Source organism: Anthonomus grandis, chromosome 17, assembly GCF_022605725.1.
Source record: "Anthonomus grandis grandis chromosome 17, icAntGran1.3, whole genome shotgun sequence".
Classification (NCBI taxonomy): domain Eukaryota; kingdom Metazoa; phylum Arthropoda; class Insecta; order Coleoptera; family Curculionidae; genus Anthonomus; species Anthonomus grandis.
The window spans coordinates 8,414,150-8,436,888 of NC_065562.1; the positions used below are offsets into that span (position 1 = coordinate 8,414,150).

Genomic DNA, 22,739 nt, shown 5'->3' on the forward strand with positions numbered 1-22,739 from the left:
GTTTATTGAACTAGAACGATTAATGCATAAAAAAAACGGAAAATATATGTCAAGTAAAAAAAATCATATCATATTGTCGACTATCTACAAATGGACTTCTTATAAATAGGTATATATTAAAATACAGATAAAATGTTAAAAAAAACTTACTTTATAATCTTGTCGAACAATATTAGCAGTTTGCTGTATTTTAGCTACACCTGATGGAAAACTGGCTATTTCCAATAAGCTGCACAATACAAACAAACTATGGGTATAAATATCATTGATGGAAAATACTAGGTACTGGCATAGTCCAGATATATAGCGAAGACTGTTAATACCTTTTTTAACTCTACTACTTTGATGGGACATAAACCAAAAACAACAAAAACATTTCATGTTTTATTTTTTTTTTAAACTAGCCGAATAATTTCCTAACACAAGAAATTACAGAGAGCTTTTAGTTTTACGAATTAACAAGTCCTACATCGACTTCTTCCATCATAAATGTAAGTAGAACACTACTACTTTTTTTTCTACTTGTGAAGGAACTCTAAATCTAATACTGACCGACTCTGAAAAAAGTATAAAATGGATATAAATATATGATATAAAGTTATAAATAACCTAAGAATAACATCTGCAAAGGAGAATCGTCTGAACTAAAAATTTTCAAAATAACTTTAAAATTCTACCAGCAACCAAGAGCAATGAGACAGTGGTGATGGACTTTGAAACCTATGTGCGGAAAAAGGTAAAACAAATATTAGTTACAAGAAAATGCAGGAGGCAAATCTTGAAAAGAAGGGTTTACAAAACCCCTATCAGAAAATATTATACTTCTTTACCTTGATGCCTTCTGCAGAACACTAACACGCCACTACAGCTAAAATTCATAAGGATTCTTACGGTGTATAGCAAGCTCCACGGTCAATATTTGTCGAGTTACCCAAATTTCTTTTGTTCATATCGGTCAAGGGGAACGATAGATTTGTCAGCTTTTGTGTCGGAAATCTGTACACCAAAGTGCAGTGCAGTTGCAATACTCCAGGACAGTTCGATTTCTGGAAATCACATTAGATTCCAAACTCTCCTGGTACAATCACGCAGACACCAGAATTAAGAAGGCCACCTGCACGCTATGCACCTACAGGAGTGCTTTTGGTAACATCTAGGGTCTGTCCCTAAAATCCTTCACTGGATCTATTCATCTATTTTCAAACCTCTTCTCACATCGTGTGGTGTTCATGTACAGTGAAAGCAAAAATCTGCACCCAGCTGGATAGGGTGCAGCGCCTTGCATGTTTCAGTGTAACGGGTTCCATCCGAAGGGCGCATACTAGAGCCCTAGAAACCCTGTTGGGCCGTCCGCTATTGGATCTGGTGGTGCAATTCGAGGCAATAAGGGCTGGGCATAGGCTACAGGTCCTTAGTGGACTTGTCATGCAAAAATCTCATCATAGGCCCTACAGGAGTATCCTCTCTTTCTGATGGGCAGTTACTGTATGGCACCTGAGACTGTGGATTGCACATATTCCTGGCTGAAGTTTTTGCAGTGTTGAAATGCGCTCTTCCTAAACTGCGGAAACCGCAACACATTCGTATCAATCTGCTCGGACTGCAGGGCTATTAAAGCCAAAAAGGTGAGAGCCAAGTTTGAGCTGAAGTGCATAAATGTCCTGGAAGAACTCGTAAAGGTACGCTGCAGGATGCTTGTCTGGGTGCCTGGGTACTCAGACAATGCTGGAAACTAGGAAGCGGACTTCCTTGCTAGACTAGAATCTGCGAAACAGCCGGTAAGGCCTGAATCGATAATCAGCGTAGCAGCTGTATCAATGAACTGTCTGCTGGATAAGCGACCCTCCGAAGATGGACTGAAGCATCTGGCATGAGACAGGCAAAGTCACACATAGACTCTGTCTGCTTCGCTAGATCAAAATCTACTGCGCTTAAAAAGGCGCGAAATTCGGTTAGTGACGGGTCTCTTAACCGGACACTGGCATTTAAGGCGGCATTTCTCTACTATCACCATTGCGGACAACCCAGAATGCCGATGGTGTTGGGAGGACGAAACTGGAAACCACGTTATAGGGGACTGTTTAGTACTCTTACGCGCTAGGTACACATTTTTGGGTAACACCTACAGTGTATTAAGCTACTTTAAGTGTTAAACCAGAGAGACTGTTGGTTTTTCCAAAGCTAGATTTTTCAGATTTAAGGTCGAAGATCGGTACACCAAAGAATCTACAGTTAAACGTTATTGCACTGAAACTCAATGTACGTGAATCGAAACTCATTCTTTCTCATACATAGAATAGTGGGCGGAACCGTAGATATAGCATCGGTATCTGGGCGTGTACACGGATGATACTCTTTGAGATAAAAGTGAAAACGATTTGAACCAGTTCTTGCAACGCATCAACATTAACAGACTGTAAATAACATGCACAATTGACATCGAGGAACTCAAGTTTTTTGAGGAACCGCTATAGAACCATAAGAACATCAGTCTACAGGAAACTACACTATGAGTCCAACGATAAGGGTCGTTAACGTTGAAGTAATGTCTGACATTTTAATAAAACATGAGAGAAGATCAGACGTATTGTAAAACAATACCACGATGCCTTTAAATCGGGAATACAGTCAAAGAAGCATGATTTTCTGTTGCGTGTTCATGTATGGGTATTTCGGCACCCAAGATAGTAATTACTAGTAGTGTATTATGATTATTTTAATTGAATTTGAGCAAGCGTTATTTGTTTTGTTTAACTTGTGACCTTTTTGCTATTATCTCATCTTATAATATAGTAATACATTTTGTGAACATTTATTGTTTAATTTCTAAAACTCAGACCTATGCATCTATAATATATATTGTAGTAGGAAATATATGGGTCTTTTAGAAATTATAGTACGAAAATAGAAAATGTTACAAATCGAGGACTATTTATTATGGGGACAAAAAAGGGTTCCAATTCAACATTTTTTTAATATGTCTGCTATAAATTTCGAAAGAACCACTAATTTTAAGCGCACGGTATAGTAGAGCGAAATTTAAATTTGGCGCAATAATCAAATTTTAAATTACCAAACACAAACCCATTTCCGCTTTCGATTAGTACTGCTCCTCGACATTCAGAAGGCGCAACTGTCAATCGTTTTTCAGTCTTCTATTGGCTCTTATGGAAGTTTTCTATCGACTTTCGTGTCATCCAGTCAATGGAACGCTGGAGTTTTTTGACCTTTCCAATTCGTCGCATCCCTTTCCTAGACCCTTTCTTACCCCTTGCCGTTAATGGCTGAACCTGTTTACGCTGGATGAATCGAATCGAATATTTATTGTCGAAGTTTCAATCCGGGGAACAGAGTACATACCCGACGGTTTTTCTGAGTCACCCGAATGAGCTGGCAAATTGCACAATTAAAGCAAAAGCCAATAACCTAGACAAGGCAAAGAAAGGAGTTTCCTATCTAAGAATTATTAAGTTATGCCCACCGCACGACATCTCTGGAGACACGTGGCAGGTTAGCGACTCTTCCCGAACAATGGTCCAGCTGGTGTATAAGAAGCCCTCGCCGCTAGAGGTCAGTTCAAGTCGGAATATTTTGGCACGATTTTTAAATCGGCTTAAATAGTGGTAAATAAATACAGTGTAAATATTTCTAGTAGTCTTAAGCGTGTTTAGTGTCTACCTGCAAAATAAACCAGTTGACTGTTTTTGTGCATCAAGTATTTTAATTCACACCTAACGAACGGGTAATAACGCTACATTTTTATTAATACCTTTTCTAATTCTACAACTTTCATGGGAGACAAATTAAAACCAATAAAAACATTTTATGTTTTATTTCACATTTCTTAAACTAGCCGAATAATTCGTTTACACAAGACACCACAGAGAGCTTTTACTTTTCACAAATTAACAAGTGCTACATTGTCGTGCTTCATTATTTCCGTCTTGTTCGGGGGGACATGGACAGCATGGAGTCACCACAGGAACGTATACACACGCCTGGGGCACACAAGGGACAGGTAGAGGCAAGCAAGGACATGGTGGAGGCGGAGGGCACGGACACACACTCACTGGAACGCAGCAGCTCGTAGGATAGCACGGCTGGCAAATTGGGTTACAATCTTTTTCCCCGTTATTTCCGTTCCCGTTGTTAACCATTTTATATTTTTTTATTTTTTATTTTAGTATTTAAACTGAGAATTTTGAAGAGTTAAGACCGAAAAAGGTTGATATGTCACTAAAAATTTTTGAAGTGTTTTATTTGGTTTGTCGTTGCTATAGTATTTTTCTGGTTGTCGTTTTTTTAGAGAAAAAATCAGCCCTGATTACCTGTGTAGGCAGGCAAAATACGAAATTTTATACAGGGTGTCCGAAAAAAGGAGGCCAATCCGCCGGCCACATATAGTGTGGACCAAAATAATGCGAAAAATTGTAAAAAAAAGTATTCTTAGTAAATGTCGGCCTGAGAATCTGTTTATTAGATATCTTTATTTTAAAATCTAGATACTTCTTTCTAAATAAATTGGCTGACCTCGGGCACCAGTAACTTTTCACGTACTGTCAAAGTGACAAATTTAAACGCTTCTGACGCTCTTAACAAGCTTCTCAATTACTCCTAAAATAAATCTACATTTTTTAATTAATTTGTATTTGGTGTATTTTTTTACAACTTATAAAATCATAATGGCTCAACGACCAAGAAATGTACCCTTTTCCGAAATGGCTTTTTTACAAGAAAAGATTATATAGTTAGAATTTTTTACTAGAACTTTATTATACAGGGGTACAAAAAAGTGTTGGTATTTTTAACACATGCAATATACCGCAGATGGCGCTCTCTGCAAGGTATGGCGAATCCGTAAACAGAGTTCAATTTCTTGTTCCAAAAAACCCCCTCACATCAAATTTTAAGTTAATATCCTATGAAACACTCGACTTATTTCAAAAAAATGTATGTATATTGAATAGCGAGCGCCCAATTAAAAAATGGCATAACGCAAGTCGCATTATTTTGGTCCACCTTATATGTGGCCGGCGGATTGGCCTCCTTTTTCCGGACACCCTGTATAACAAGATAAGACAAAATAAATTAGATAAGTGAAATGAATAACAATATAAAAATCTGGAAAACTCTCAAGTATCTCATAAGTCATGGTCCAAACTGGAGGAGATATTTGATGAATAAAAAAAGTTCATATAAATTGGGGTCCAGTTTCTTGGCGTTTTATTCCCCAAGTAAATTTGCGTTTAGCACACAAGCGTTTTCCACATTCAATGGCGTTGGTTTAACACATTAACCCAAAAGTATTTTCGATGACACAACGGGTCCGACTAAGTCTATAATTGTATATCCTGGAATCTTTATCTAGTTGAAGACCAGGGAATACTTTCATCAGGTGTTCGCTTAGGGCAAAAGCATCATCCGCCAAAATAACATATGGTCGATCACTTGCCGTCCAGGCAGAGGCTCAGGAATTGGTAAATTAAGTTTATTCTTTTTCAGCTTTTTGAAAAAAGTTGTTTCCCGAAATGCACATCTATATGAAATTCTGCGCTGAATCACTGCATCAGCGAATATAAAGCAATAGTTAGCGTCCCAAATGGCAATTAGAACGATACTAAACGTTCCTTTGTAATTAAGATACATACTCCCAGCAATATTAGGGTTTTACATTACGATGTGTTTTCCATCAACACATCCAATGCAGTGAGGAAAATTCCACGCAACATTGCATTCCACGAAGGATTGTTGCTTTATTTTTGGTAAGCATCACTCCTCACTAGACATCTAGAATAGTTGCAGATATATCGGTTAAATGAGTTATGTATTTGTTTAAAATTTAATTAAAGAAACTAAGTTTAAAGCATTGATTGAACGTTGGTATTAAAAAAACTTAAGAGCAAGAGTCATATTCATTAGAGCCTCCCGTAGAATGACTCCACAGTATGGCGTGGTGAAGTGACTCAAGAATTAAATTGTGCGAAATGGTTGAGATCACAGGGATTTCAAAAAGTCAAAAAGGACAGTCATTTAAATTTTTCATAGTAAATTGGAGGAGGGGAGGAGGATGTAGGGCTAGTTCGTGTCCGTAGTAGAATATTACACGTGCACACTAGCATACCGAGTGACTGCCAGTATGCTAGGCTGCAGTCCTCCTCAAGCTGGCCAACAGCTTCAAATGGATGGTTCAGTAAGAGCAAGGGCTTCTTGCGCTAGGCATGAGAAATCGTACCTAAAGGCGGACGAACCACAAAATAGTCAACAGGAGACCAATGCATTAAAGGCTCAAAAAGAGCATCCTTAGTTTAATCATCACGGCTACAAGAAATCTAAATAAAACTCTACTGATCATGCAAATTGGATACCAAGATACGAGAAGCGAGGAAACCCTCAAGACGGCAAGGCCTCCTCAGTCGTCAATCTGTAAAAGCCTTGGAACATAGCGAATTGAAATGTTAGAAGCTTACATCAATCTGGAAAAATACATAATGAAACCAAGGAAATAAACCAACTAAATACAGATATCATAGTCTTTAGTAACGAACAATGACCTAGATAGATAATAAAACCAGATACTATTCAGGAAGTCAAGACGATTCCTACCGTTATGAGGTAGTCATAATTTTAAACAAAAACATCGACCAATCTGTAATAAATGTCCCTCCATATTCAAACATAATTTTAATGATACAACTAAACAAAAGTATCGTCATCGCGCATAGCTTTTACCAATGCAGCAACTTTCATTAGTGATGGTGAAATCAATACTCACAACTCTTATGTATGGTCAGTAGTTTTCGATAAACGTGTGGTGTGGTATAGTCGATAGTTATTTAATTAGCCCACACATTTTAGAAAATCGTCTCCCAAGAGAGGATTACTTATTTTTTTGCGAAATGAGTTAAAAGCATTATTAGAAGAAGTTCCTCTTAGTATCAGTATACAAATGTATTATAAGCACCATGGAGCTCCCGCACATTTCGCTCGTAGGGTCAAGCAATATTTGGACGAAGAGTTTTCAGGACTATGTATTGGTCGCGGTGCTCCTTTTAGTTGGCCTCCAACGTATCCAGACCTCACACCACTGGACTATTATTTGTGAAGCTGGTTTAAAAATGAGGTGTAAAAAGTGAAAGTCCACAGATCGGGAGGGGAAAATTTGACACATTATAAATGTGCCAGTGTTATCAAAGAAAGACATGAATCACTTAAAGTAGCAACAAGAGCTCTTCGCAGACAATTAAAACCATATTAATGTAGGAAATTTTGTTTTTTGTTTTCTAGTTTTGAAAATCTGTATGCTATACTTTGAAAAGAAATGAGAATTGTATAACAACATATGAGTTTTTAAAAATTATTTTCACTTATAATACTTACCTAGTTTGGTGCGCTCCTCTTGACTCATCCCGAGTATAATGTTTTGTTTTATTTGTGTTTCTTTTTCGACTTGGATAGTGGCTATTTAGCAAAGTGATTTTTATTATTTCAAAGGTTGAAATTTAAAGTAGGCGCACTTTTTATTTAAAACGTACCACTTTTTTCGTCTTGATATACGTTTTTGTTTATAAGCCATATTGCAATTATAATTTTTTTAAAATGTATACAGGTCTGCAGGCACGGCCTTTAAAATTTACCATTGCTAAGTATGAAGTAAACTAAGACTGTACTGCATTTGCGGTTTAACTCAATAATATATCATAAACAAGACGCAAAGGTCTTATATGTACCACACGAATGCTCGTTTATTTTAATATCTCCTATATTTTTACATCTTTGGGCCCACCCCTTTTCTCAAATTTTAATTAAACAAAAACTCAAATGCATGTATGAAAATAGTTTATTAAAACCGCTCGCTGGTTTTTGATCGCTTCCCAACCTTGCTGAGAGATTTCAATAATATCATATTACAATAGCAATAGTTACATTATATTTTAAAAATGGTTGTCCTTATCAGCTTAACATTCAAAATAATAAGAAATATATTGTACATTTTTAAGGTTGAAGTTTTAATTCTTAACTTTAAATACTATACCTGACTTATATTAGTTGTTATTCATATTCCATGGTAGCATTGCCATTTTGCTGACCTAAAATAAATTAATACATATATGATTAATTATTAAACACATTAGTTTATAAAAACTGTTATATAAGCATTAATAAAAATATGTATATAAAATGTTCTGAAATCTCTGAAAAAACGGCAAGGATGGATATTTTCGATTTAAAGCATTCCTCATAAACAAGTGTTAAAAACAAAAGCTGCACAGATTTTTAAAAATTTCAGATGTCAGTTTGATTCTACTATTCGGAATTACTATTTTATAACCAACGTATGTACGTCAACCTCAGTAATTTGATTGAATTATAAAGAGTGCAGAACCCATTTTTACCAATTATGTATTTATTTCTTAACATCACTCAACAGAGGAACTCCAATAATAGGGTCGAAAAGATCCATAAAAAAATAAAAACATCTTATCGTAATAAAATTAATATTATAGATATAACAAATTATTAATAAATACTTTTTTTTTATTGATCTTGTGCTGAGCACATTTAGTCATGAGTTCCAAGTATGGAAATATTTTTGCTTAATAAAAATATTTCCATTTTTTTACAAATCGCATTTGTCGATTGAGGATATTTGTCATTTTGTTGTTCCAGAAATGATTTCATTGACGAAACCAGCAAAAGTCGAATTTTTAAGTAACGAATCTGATTTAGTAAAGCAAACAGTTTTTGATTAACTGAGTTTCTCAAGAAAAGTTTATGTTAATTGGGCTTCAAGAAATAGTGAAAACACATTAATGTTGTAGTGAAGGTGAAGGCAGAATCGTGGAAATTGATGAAGCCAAATTTGACAAATGTAAATACAATAGGGCGCACATCATTTACAGAAAATGGTTGTTCGGCAGTTTCGACCTTAAACGTTAGCGTTTGTTACGTGTAAAATGACAGCATAAAGAGCAAATTTATATTTGGATGTCGTTCTTCTAAGTCTAAAGTCGTATTCTTGCAGTATTGTGTACAATAATTTGTTTCACCCAAGCTGTTTTGAAAGGGATTTCAAATCTCATAAAAAATTGGAGAAACAAAAAATGTTGCTCAAAGATGTATGAAGAAATAGGTTGTAATAACGTCAATCTTGATAGCTTACTAGATGACCTTGACGCTATTAAAAAGGAAAAGCACGAAGTTAAGCTGAAAATTAAAAACAAGGAAGATGTCATTGAATTAATAAAAATAGAAAATGATGATAAAATTAGGCAGCAATATTTGTTTGAGAAGATTTGCATGAATGGGTAAATTCTATTGATGCTACTGATTATAATTATTATTTTTAATTATTTATTTATTAATTCCAAAAAGCATAAAGCTTTTACACAAGTCAGTCAAAAATATATAATAACTCCAAATAAAAGTATTAAACTGTAAAATTCGTTTTACCTAAGAACAAAAATAAAACACATATAAGCCTAAAAAGTAATGCTTAAAAACACTTAACACTAAAAGTCAAGAGACCCAGCCTATGCAATAGCACTGAAATTTGAGCTCAGGAATTCCTCAAATGAATAAAAAGCATTATTGGTGACTAAAAAATGTTTTACCTTTGTCTTATAAGCATTAAGAGGCAAATCCTTAACGGAGACCGGCAGGACATTAAAGAACTTAATTCCATAATAAGACACGCCATTACGGGTACGCTCGAGTCTCCTAAATGGTGCCACCAAGGAGCCGCTATTTCTGGTGTCATGACTGTGAGTGCTAGCATGAGTCGCAAACCTGGGTAGGTTTTCCCTAATGAATACAAGGCACAGAAGTATGAAGGCGCTTGGTAAGGTGAGAACTCTCAGAAGCCTGAAGTGGACCCTACAACAATCCCTGTATCCAATCTGCGCAATCACTCGCAGACATCGACGTTGCAATGCAAAAATCCTGGGCATATGCGCTGAATGACCCCAGTTTAGTAAATTATACGTCATTAGAGAGTGAAAATATCCAAAGTAAGCTGTCCTGAGAGTACCTGCGGAGACAGACCCATACAAATTGCGAATCAGGAAAGTACACCTTGATAATTTGGTTGACAATTCATCTATGTGACCTTGCCACGTCAAACCACTATCCAATCTAACACCCAGAAAATCCACAGACACACCTAAAGATTGTTGCTGGGAATCAACGTCCCGAAGGGAAAAAATTATATTTTGAGTTTTGGACTCATTTAAGCACAATCTACTGGAAACGGCCCAGTCTCTAAACTGAGAACAAGATTCTTGAGCCTTGAGCGAAATGTTTGCGCAACTCCTATTAGTACACAGGGATGTAGTATCATCAGCATACAAATAGAAAGTGCAATCAGGGTGACAAGTTGGTAGGTCATTAACAAATATAAGAAACAGGATAGGCTCGAGAACGGACCCCTGAGGCACTCCATGCTCAATCGACAAACTCTGGGACCTACACCTCCCAAAACAAACAAACTGACTTCGGTCACTCAAGTAGGACTGTAGCAGTGACAGACTTCTCGAACAAAATTTGTAGTGGTTGAGCTTTTGAAGAAGAATATTATGCTCCACACAATCAAAAGCCCTAGATAAATCGTAAAGTGAGGCTTGGGAGTACAGAGCACTTTCAAATCCGTCAAGCACCACGTCACACAGGTTCTGGACCGCACCAGTGGTGGAGTGTTTCTTTCTAAACCCATGTTGGTTCACATAAAATAAAGAGTTTTGTTCAAAATACTCCTCTATTTGAGTCTTGAGTAAAGACTCAAAAATCTTTCCAATGATAGGCACCAGAGAAATGGGACGGTAGTTTTCAACATCCACTTTTGAACCCTTTTTGTGAATAGCTATGACCTTAGCAATTTTAAGACAGGATGGAAATGTGCCCTCAAAGATAGCCAGGTTGATTAATTTGGTCAGGGGAACAATAATTAAATTCTTAATAGTCTTTATGAGTCTGATATTCAAATCATATGGATCATTGCTTGCACTATTCTTCATGCCATCAATCACCTGACGGACCTGGATGAAAGTAACTTCGGCAAAGGAAAAGCCGGGTCCGCAAGGGCCAGTCAAATAAGCTAAAGGATTTTTGGGAGGCAGAGGAAGAGTCTCTTTTAGTTTGGCAGGAACATTCACGAAAGATTCATTAAAATGGCTGGCATTAATATCACTCAGCTCCGATTCCTTTACGCTAGGGTTCAGAGCTGTAATTACCCTCCACATTGCCCGGACAGGGTTACTTGACTGGCTAATGAAGTTGTCATTGACCTTTCTCCTCCTTGTCTGAATTTCGAGCCGGTATTTGATACGGTAGGTGCGGATAGTATCACTTGATATCAAATTGGGGTATTGTTGACTAGCCCGTCTTAAGAAACAGAGCCGTTCTCTCATCTCCCTGAGAGACTCATCAAACCACTTAGAAGCAGCTGAGCGCCTGGCGGTATTCGCTGATTTTGACTTCAGTGGAAAACACATTAAATAAGCCTCGCTCAGAGATTTAACAAAAGAATTAAAAGAGATATCAACATCACTAGTATTGCCTATGAAGTCCCAATCAAAGTTCTCCAACGTATTATAAAAATTTAACAACCCCCAATCTGTTATAGGGCGGTAACATATACGAACAGCGTCACCTCGAACGGGGATGCTCTGTTTAAATTGAAACACAATTCCCAAGTGATCAGACAATGATGGATCACAAATATTAGCATTACAATTGGAACTGGAGACAGTTGTAAAAATATTATCCAGACAATTCGAACCCCTCGTAGCACCTCTAGCAACTGGATTTGCTACTGGAAAATGAATACGAATTCTCACTTGTATTTAACAAAGAGATAAATATTTATAGCTTATGTAGGCCTCCTTGCTGTCATGTCATAGATTTTTTGAAGAGATTATACTTTCTCATTTACCTATTAAAGCAAAAATTATGGTTGCAGGGGATTTCATTCTATATCCACTATATCCACTCTTTTTATCATTTAACTTAAATATTTTGGTAGAAAGTGAAACAAGTATGTCAAGTACTTTACTAGAATATTTCTGTAAAACCTTCAATGACTGTATTACTTGTGATACTAGAGTTGTGTCATCGTCTTTGTCAGACCATGTAGCCGTATTATCTACAATTAATTTCGAAATTCTAAACTTGTAAGAAAAAGTTACTTATAGGAAACCGCATAGAGGCGAAATTTTGCAACGTCGCGCGTGTACGAGTGCCTGCGACAGCACCGCCCCGGCCCTTAGAAAATACTCAATTATAGATGAGGGTATTAGAATATGTAATCACTTATATCATTAATGATTGACTGCCTATTGGATGACATATTTATGGGGCCACTATAATATTTAGCCTTTGCTGCTTTAATTGTCTTTCAGTATAGAGTACAGTATTTCTGAAGTTCAATAATTATACATTCATTAATAGTATATTTGCACAACTTGTAGATGGATCACTACAGGACCCTCTTTAGTTGCATTCCAATTAATCAAGGTTGTAGCAAAAGAAAAAGCTTTCAAATTCATTCTGTTGAAAATTCTTCCAACATAAGGAGACTAAGACAATCCAGTGTTGTATGGAATCTTAGCAAGAATGGCGTCATGGTCAGAAATATCATAAGAGAGTACTTTAGGAAACACATGACACATCATAATAATAACATATTATTTGTATACAAATAATCAATAGTAGTTGCAGATCAGGATGTCATTTGTGTGGGAGAAAGATCATTGAAACATAGAAAGATAGAAGCATAGAAAGAACATTGTTAAGTCATAAGACTCCAATAAACTTAAAAGAAAAGTATGATGTGGCAAGGTTACTTCAGTGAAGTTAATATTAAAGCACCAGCTTTAAGATAACTTTATAATAATAAGCCTTTATTTCCAACAGGCAACTTGCCCAGTAACAGGAAACAGTTGCAAAACAATGAAAAATATAGTTAAAAAAAAACACACACACAAACAAACCTAAAAGAATGAAAAGAAAAGAAAAAGAGTAAAGTAAAGTCACATTCTCAAAAGTTATTCAAAGAATTAGAACAAATAACTATTAATATGATATAAAAACCCAATTATAAAAGTTAAACAAGATAGTCGCATATTCAACAAAATTAAATTAAATTAACTGCAATATACCTACTAACTATAACTTAAACACATGGGTCTTAATCCCAAGAGTAATGATCCACTAAGATATCGACAATCACATGAACCGGAGAGAAATTTATATCGCACATGTGACAGATCCGATTAAATATAGCGCATATTGTATATAGTGGCGATTTCAACAGGATGTTAGTATGAGGCCTTGGCAGAAAGAATGTTAGGGGATGTCTAGCATTAAGCCTAGGCACCATGAAACGTACACCGGAAAGAAGTACAGGACTATCAATGAATCCATTCAGTAACCCATGCAGGAATTTTACAGAGAAGATCATTCTTCTGAGTTGTAATGGATGTAGATTGAAGCGTTCCAATAGTTGCCGATGATCAAACCCTCTTACCGGATATAGGCCATCCTGCCTGAAGGCCAAAAACTTAGCAAATCTACGCTGAACAGATTCAAGGAGACCAACATGATTCTGATAGAGCGGGTTCCATATAATGCAGCCAAACTCCAGTTTTGATCTCACAAAGCAACAGAAAAGCAGTTTTAATGTAGACTCCAAAGTAAAACTCTGAGAACTTCTAATTATGAACCCAAGCCTTCTCAGGGCTGACTTGACTATGTTATTGAAGTGTGGAACGAATGTAAATTCAGAATCAAAGGTTATACCAAGATCAGTAATTTGCTCTAATCTACTCAAAATAGTATCATTAATAAAGTAATTAAAATTTAAGGGTGTTTTTGATCTAGAGTAACTGACCACACTACACTTAGCCGCATTCAAGCCTAACCTGTTAACAGCGCATCATACCTCCAATGTATTTAGACAGTTCTGAAGAAAAACACAATCCTCCAAACCATATACATTTAAATATAGCTTCAAATCATCGGCAAAAGCCAGCCTATGACAAGTGAGTGACTCAATCAAGTCATTTATAAAAAAACTAAACAGGAGCGGACCCAGGTTCGAGCCCTGTGGCACACCCGACGTTACGTTAAAAAGTTTCGATTTAAAGCCCTCATATTCAACATATGAAGATGAGATCTACCAATCAAGTAGGAATGAAATAAATTAGATAATCTCCCTGAAAAACCATACTGAGTTAATTTATGCAGCAAAATATAGTGATCTATCCGATCAAAGGCTTTTTGGAAGTCGGTATAAATAACATCGACTTGAGTATTAACATCAAGTGATTCACAGATGTGGCTAGACAGACAGGATAAGTTAGTAACACAAGATCGCCCGCTAAAAAATCCATGCTGGTCTACAGAGATGAGTTCTTTTGCGTGACTAAATAGCGACCGATTCAGGATAATTTCGAAAAGTTTTGAGAAGTTACAGAGTAATGAGATTGGCCTGTAGTTCACGATTAAATCAGAGTCCCCAGCTTTTAAAATAGGTATTATTTTAGCAGTCTTCCAAATTTCAGGGATTTGTTCTGTTGACAGTATTAAGTTGAAAATGTAGGTCAGCAGATCTGCCAGGACACCAATGCAATCTTTAACCAAGAAGCTAGGCCTACTAGGTCTACACCAGATGTTAACTTATTTTTGAGTTTTTTACTGGCCAAAATAATCTGGGAAGCATCAACGTTGGCAATGTCAAAGTGGGGCACATTATCAGACGTCGACGAATGGTTAATGAAATTTGATTGTATAAATGCCTCACCAAAGAACAGTGCAAAAGCATCAACTATGTCTTGTGGGTCTTTAATTACCACGTCATCGGGTAGCCTGATCATACCAGGAATCCTGGTACCAGCCTTCTTACAACCAATAAAATTCCAAAAGCTAGATGGGTCCAAAGAAATATTCCTTTCGGTGTTTGATATATACAACTTATATTCACTGCGTATTTGTAGTTTGATAAGGCGTCTAAGAGAATGGAATTTATTTTGAAAGAATGGAGAATTGTACATTTTAAAGTCCTTGAAAGCCTTTTCTTTTCTATAAATGTTCCTAATCAATTCTCGAGAATAATAATTTGGAAATCTTCTTTTACGTTGCTGCTTAAGAGGAATGTGTGCGGCAAATATGCCATTCAATATATCATATAAGGCTCCACATGCATCATTAACGTTAGAGGATAAATACACAGTAGACCAGTCAGCTTCAAGGATCGAGTCATAAAGGAGATGGAAGTTGGCCTTTCTAAAATTAAAAGAATGAGATAAGTTTTTATTAAGCTGAAAATTATGGACATGTTGGCCTGAGACGGTAAAATCAATTTCCAGTGCAGGGTGATGCAAATCCTCCAAGACAAAAGGCACGTCACTACGCGAAACAGTACAGGTGAAGTTAGATAAAACAAGATCCAATAGTCTGTTATTATAGTTTAGGATGTGATTACACTGAACAAGATTAAAAGTGTTAGCAAAATTATTCACAGCAATAGACTTCTGACTAACATTACCTGTAGGTGAGTTAATAGAGAAATCAGACACGTTAAAATCGCCCACTATTATTACATTATGGTTTAGCTTTGATATTAAAAGTGTAAACTGATCCAGAAATTGCTCGAAAATTACAGATGTGATAGATGGTGGGATGTACAAAACAATCATGTAAAATATCTGTAACCTAATAGTAAATTTACAGCCAACAACATCGATAGAGGGCGCAATACTGTTGCAAAAATCAGACAAACTAATTTTTTCGGACACAATGTGTTTAGAAACTCCACAGAGAACTCCGCCACCTCGTGTGGCAATTACGGATTCAAATTTTCGGTCCGACCGGTAAACATCATAAGTCTTTGGAAATATTTCACCACTAGATATCTCTGGCCTCAACCATGTCTTGGTGATGCATATGGTGTGAAAATCCTGAGCAATGGCGGCAAGAAAAAAAGTCTCAGTTTTAGTGTTAAGACCACGAACATTTTGATAAAAACAAGTTAAGTGGGCATCACTAGCATGTGAAAATAAAGGCGAATCTAGTTTTTTGCTACAATTCTGGAGGAACCATTGATGTATCTTATATAAAGATTATTTTCTCCTTCCTCTTTGCGCCACTTTAACTCCGATCTGGAAATTTCTTTAGAATGTAGTAGGGACAATTGGGATAATTGAGAGAGTTAAGTAATAAAGAGAGTAAAGTTTGTCCAGAATATAGAAGTATATCCAGTGGATGCTCTGTAAACATGAAGAATACATAAATTAAAATATCTAAATAAGTCTAGAAAAAAAAAGGGAGAAATCAAAAACCGTCTCTAACAGAAAATCAACAAACTTATCAATTTTATAAAAAAAGTTTTCAGTTTGCTTAACTAAAATAGGAGTTCCACCTTGTATGGAGTGTTGACAACAAAAAATTAATACAGGAACATAATTAGATATTTAATTCTTTGTAACTTATAATTATTTTAAAAATCCTGAGGATTACTTTACATCACAGACATCAAAACTCATTTATATTCAGGAATATTCATCAATTTGTTTGATAATAGAAAATGTCTAATCCATCCCACACAAGTGATATTTCTATTTTAACAGTATATGATGTAGTTTTTACCTTCATTTTCACTTCCAGGAATTTGACCACCCTGCAAAATCTTCTGTAACCTTTCAATTTCCTCCAAAGTAGCAGCTTTATTAATAGCTTCCCTTATCTTTGAAATCTCCTCATCAGACAAGCCCCGACTTTTAGCTAAATTGTGCATGCTGCCTCCAGGAACAAATGTTTTGGATTTCTTGATTATCTCTTTCTGAATCTCTTTTCCTTTCTTGCTTTTAAATAGTTCTTTGGCCTCACTCCTCTCTTTTTGCTTAATCTTTCTGAAGTCTAGTAGTTTTAACTGTGGTAGTTTGTAGATGACATATAATCTGTAATGAGGTTTTGAGGTGACTGGATTGAGCAATAAACTTAAAGTGGTCAAGTTTTCTAGTGAATAAAGGGCTTCTAAGTCTCCAAGTTCTTCAATTTGATTTCCTGTGAGAATGAGAGACTCAAGATTTGGAATGTATTCTTCTAGATGATCCGCTATTCTTCTAAAGTTTAGAATTATTGCCTAGTATTTTTCCTAATAGTATGTAATATTCATAATACTTACACGATCCTGTTATTATTTAAAAGTAAACACTTAAGCCGTTTCAGATATGGGAATCCATCTAGTTTTCGAATATCATTGTCCGAAAAATCTATGGTATCAAACTGATCTCCAGTGGCTCCCAGGTTCTCTATTTCAGGTATTCGATAACCTAAATGAACAATATATTATAAAATCTGAGAGAAAGATAAGATCACAAATAATTTAGGGTTAAAAAAAAGTTAGGAAACAAGATATTTTTTATCTAAATTCTTTACCTCTGAGATCAAGTTCCCTATCTTTAACGGGATTTATAAATTGCATGGAGTTTTGCACAAGCTCCGCACTTAACTTCACCATTTTTGCCTGAGAAAGTCAGTTAAATGGTCCAAAAAACTGAAAAATTGAAATCAAAAAGATGCGAAATTCCCTTAAATAATTGACAATGAGGTTATGTTAATGAAGAAAATCTTCTTCTCTCTTACTTTATTCTGGTAGTAAAGACGGACGCTGTACCACAAAATTTACGCCGTTGCCAAGGTTTTCATAAAGACGTGAGCTTGAAGTTCCATAAGAAGAAGGAACGAGTTTTTTTTGGAAACATTTATTAAGAAATATTATTTACAATTCGCAATTAACAGTTAACACTGGTAACAAGGAAATAAATTTTAAACTAAGCAACATATATCTATTAGAGATGGGAAGTACGTGTGCGTGTCGTACAAAATGTACGATTCACTTTAATGTACGGTGTACGTGCCGTACAATTTTATTGTACTGACAGTATAATTATTTATTACTCTCGATCTCGCTCGCGGTCAGTCCGCGCTGTGGCGTGGCGATACTTTATAATTATTTGCCTCTTTGCCTTTATGCCTTTGAATACTATACAAAACTGGGGCGAAACTGAAGGATTATCTTTAAATCCTAGAAAAACAATTTTAGTGCCGTTTACCAGAAGAAGGAAGCCAGAACTCAGAGCACCTATATTAAACGGAACTCAGCTAACATTTTCTAACGAGGTGAAATACCTGGGGGTTACCTTGGACCACAAACTAACTTGGAACAACCATCTAGACAAGACCATTTCCAAAGCCATAGTGGCAATCTGGACATGCCGCAAACTCGTTGGCAAGACATGGGGGCTAAAACCGAAAATGGTATACTCGATCTACCAAACAGTCATTAAGCCCATCATCACATACGCTTCGCTGGTATGGTGGCCGAAGACCAAACAAACAACCGCACAGACCAAATTAAACAAAGTCCAAAGGCTGATATGTCTAGGAATAACCGGGGCAATGTCTACTTGTCCTACCACAGCCTTAGAGACACTGCTAAACATTCCTCCACTTCACATAAGTGTGAAAAAAGAGGCAATTAACAGTGCTCACAGGATTTTCCAAACCGGCAAATTCAAGCCTAGGGATTTAAGTGGTCACCTGCGCATCCTCGAAGAAATTAAACTGGAAAATGCCAGCGAACCAAGTGACCACATAACGGCCATGCTGGATCTAGAAATTCCATTCGAAGTGATCATAGATGATCGCCAATCATGGGAGAAAAAAGAAGTACCAAAAGCCGACAATGCATCGCTATGGTACACAGACGGTTCCAAACTAACAGAAGGAGCAGGACTGGGCGTGTCAGGCCCTAACATTAAGATCTCAAAGTCACTGGGCAATTACCCTAACATCTTTCAAGCTGAAGTGCTTGCCATAGACATATGTGCAGAAGAGTGCATCAACCAAGGCCTCCAAAGAAAACACATATTTATACTATCAGACAGCCAAGCTGCTCTAAAGGCCCTGAAAGCTCTTAAATGTGATTCAAAGCTAGTCTGGGAGTGCAAACAAACCCTAAAGCGCCTTACAACAAAGAATCAAGTAACACTAATGTGGCTAGCTGGCCACCGGGGTATAGAGGGGAACCAAGAAGCCGATCGCCTTGCAAAAAAAGGGACTCAAACACCATACTATGGTCCAGAGCCATACTGTGGTTTAATGAAGACCCACATCACCGAAGACCTAAACAGGTGGGAAAAAGAACAATTGCTGTCGCACTGGAGAAGAGCACCAGGACTAAGACAGGCAAAAAAGTTTATAACCACTTCTAGAAAAAGAGCTGAACAGCTCCTAGACATGAACAGATCAGACATCAGAACAGCAGTCGGACTCCTAACCGGTCATTGCCCAGTGAAATATCACCTAAAGGCAATAGGTATACCAGAGGACGACCAATGTAGATTCTGCAGCAATGTCACAGAAACAGCAGAACACCTGCTCTGTGAATGCCCGACCCAACTCTGCAAGAGGCTCAAGTACCTGGAAGGGATACAACCAACACCTCAAGAAGTGGGACAAGTACCTCCCAAAAATATAGCTTTGTACGGCAGAAGTCTAAGACTTTTTGAGACAAACTAAGACAAGTAGAGTTATGCACAAAATATCTCACAGATAGCAGTGCTGAGCGGCGGATCAGCCGAAACGACTCCCTTCTCAATCTACAATCTACAATCTTATGCCTTTGAGCCTGTTTAAGCCTTTGCTTGTTGCGAGCAACCAATCGGCAACAGACAACGCACTAGGGAACTGTTGATCAAATTTGAAAATACGTACGTACTAGTGAGGTTGAGGTGACGTACAACGTACGTTCTGTGAATTATCACAAATCACAATCGCATAGTTGTAAGTAAATTTTTGAGGAAATTTTAGTAAAAATAATTCATAATTTCTTAATTAGCTTAAGAGTTAGTTAACGGAAAAATAAAAAAAAAAATAAACTTTTTTGTTTACTGATACCTACTGATGTGATATTTGATGAATCTAAAGATAAAGTTAAACCAAAAAAACACAAGCTAAACAAAAAAGAAAGGCTTTGCTATCGCCGCGCCGCCAGCATAAAAAGGCAATAAAATAATATACCTGTGTCGATCCGACGCGAGACGTCGTCGCTCGCGCTGGTTCCGTCGGACGTCGTACAATTGTACGGCTCACATTGTACGGCACAATTTGGTGTACTGTACGATGTGTGCTAGTACAACCAATTGTACTGGTTTTGCCCATCACTAATATCTATTACAATCTCTATAACTTTACTCACTTAAGGTGGGTACAGACCGAAATAAAGAGTTCGCGAGCTGTTCCAGAGCAGCTCCCGAATTGAACCCGAGCAGCTCGCGAGCGCATCGTCCACACTAAAGATGGGTTCATAGAGTTTCAGTCCTGTGTTCAGTTCGGCCGAGTTCGTTGAGTGTTCGAAATAATAAAAAAAATATTTAAATCTAGAATCTCCCTTTTTGTCATTAGAAATTTACATATATTAAAGAAAAATGTCATCTCTGGAAAGCGATGAAGAAAGTGATCTAATAATAGCTTGTGCAGCCTATTTTTTAGTAAAACAAAGTATTGATTCAAAAAAAGAAAATCAAGACCAGACGCTGGTGGCAAAGAAGTTTATTTAAAAATCGCTTAAAATATGGTGGAGTTCCTTTGCCTAGAGATTTACAAATGAAGGACCAAATTTTATTTCGAAATTTTAGCCGTATGTCCGTACCAGATTTTGAAAAACTCTTGGTTCTAGTAGAACCAATGATATCAAAACAAGATACAAATTATCGAAAGTGTATCTCATCCAGAGAAAGATTGGCTTTACGATTTTTGGCAACAGGAGATTCCTACACAAGTCTCATGTACTTATTCAAAATTTCCAAGCAAAGTATTTCTGCAATTGTACCAGACGTATGTGAAGCTTTAATTGGAGCTCTGAGTAACCTAATAAAGGTAAGCAATTTTATTTTACATTTTTTTTTATTTATTTTAAAATACAAAATAATATTATGTACATACATTAATTTAAGTTCTATAAATTAAAATAGTTTGTTGAAATAATGTAATCAGTAATGTTAAAATGTTCTGCTTCCTCTTGGGGAGACGACATTGGTGACCGTGATGGGGTAATCTTTTTGTACCATAGATGAACTGCTACTTGCATCATGCAATGATGACCCGAAATGCTGCTGAGAGTGCTGCGAATCGAGAGTGTTAATTTCCGTGTCATAAGTTGTGGAGGGTGAATAGATTGCCGACTGTGGTTGCGAAGCCACACAACTGGCTCTACTAAGGTTTGATACACTTGATGATGAAGTTTGCGATTGCAAAATGCTAATTTCGGTTTCATAAATTATTTTATTAATGTTAAACTCCACATGTGCTCTGGTTAATGGATCAAAGCCTCTAAGCTTCATAGCAATATGATTTGCAAATAAGGAGCAAGCATCAGATGGCACATTCCTCTTTTCATATATAGTTTTGAGCATACCGAAAGCTTCTGCAGCTTGGTTATTATTTTCTATTATTTTTGTGAGTTTTGACACGTGTTTGTTATTTGTAAATACACTTTTTCTTTTTTTCCCTATTTCCTTCGAATTTTCTGTTGCATTTCGTGGTGAGCCATTTACATGTAATTCTTTGTCACGTGAACTATTCCCTTCATCGACATCGACGTCATTTGTTTCCGCATTTTTTTCAACATTTTCGACATTGGCAGATGCATCCTGATGAGCCTCCTAAAACAAAATTTATTCTAGAATTTATTTGATTTTAATTTTAACAATGGTTTAAGCAAATGAAATTTATTTGTGCTTTATTTTCAGATTCCGGATTCGTCTGAAGAATGGCTCGCGGTTGCCGAAGAATATAATAACAGGTGGAACTTTCCACACTGTTTAGGTGCTATCGACGGTAAACATATCACACTCCAAGGGCCATTTAATAGCGGAAGCGAATATTTTAATTATAAGGGGTATTTCAGCATTGTTCTTATGGCAGCAGTTAAGGCAGATTACTCATTTATTTGCCAATGTAGGATGTCAGGGAAGAATTTCTGATGGAGGGGTTTTTAAAAACACTGATCTGGCTACAAAGCTACAAAAGAGAACCTTATCTCTCTCAGCAGCAACAGCATTGTTAGGGCAGGAACAACATACACCTTTCGTTTTTATTGCTGACGATGCATTTCCTCTCCAGGAAAACATATTGAAGCCGTACCCAGGAATGCATTTGAAAGGAAGCCCTCAACGAGCATTTAATTATAGATTATGTAGAGCTCGACGAATAGTTGAAAATTCATTTGGGATAGTATCATCCGTGTTTCGCGTCTTACGTAAGCCACTTTTATTGAAAACGAAAAAGGCTACCACTGTAGTACTTGCATGCCTCTATCTACACAATTTTTTAATTCAAAACAAACAATCTACAAAGGTGTATGCTCCTGAAGATGCCTTTGATCGTGAAGATTACGAGACGATGGAAATAATTGCTGGCTCGTGGAGAAGAGATCAAGCAGAAATGAACTCCTTTCAGAGCTTTAGAAATATTCCAAGAAAATCTACTGTAAAGTCACGTCAAATTCGAGATAACTTCGCAGAATATTTTTCTACGGCTGAAAGAGTTCCATGGCAAAAAGATTTTGAATGAAAAAAGCTGTATACAGTGTGGATCAGCGAAATGGAATAAATTCGATAACAAATGAATGGGGACGTATTCGAAAGAACGATCGATTTGTATTTTTAATTGCTCATTTTTTA

At 36.6% G+C, this 22,739-nt stretch overlaps 1 protein-coding gene across 1 annotated transcript; it reads right to left on the reverse strand.

Annotated features, from left to right (window-relative positions):
- Nucleotides 1-7,821: 7,821 nt before the first annotated feature.
- Nucleotides 7,822-17,611, reverse strand: LOC126746375 (U2 small nuclear ribonucleoprotein A'). Its single transcript, XM_050454606.1, has 4 exons — nucleotides 17,431-17,611; nucleotides 17,177-17,324; nucleotides 16,639-17,114; nucleotides 7,822-8,087 (listed from the first exon to the last, which is right to left on the reverse strand). Exons 1-4 carry the CDS (start codon nucleotides 17,510-17,512, stop codon nucleotides 8,050-8,052), a joined length of 744 nt encoding a protein of 247 aa, XP_050310563.1. The 5' UTR covers nucleotides 17,513-17,611; the 3' UTR covers nucleotides 7,822-8,049.
- Nucleotides 17,612-22,739: the final 5,128 nt, after the last annotated feature.

Coding starts and splice junctions, on each gene's coding strand:
- LOC126746375 (XM_050454606.1), bottom strand. CDS start 17,512: ATGGTGAAGTTAAGTGCGGAGCTTGTGCAAAACTCCATGCAATTTATA. Junction 17,325..17,430: donor TAGGGAACTTGATCTCAGAG/GTAAAGAATTTA, acceptor TTGTTCATTTAG/GTTATCGAATACCTGAAATA. Junction 8,088..16,638: donor TCCTGGAAGTGAAAATGAAG/GTAAAAACTACA, acceptor AATTTATTTTAG/GTCAGCAAAATGGCAATGCT.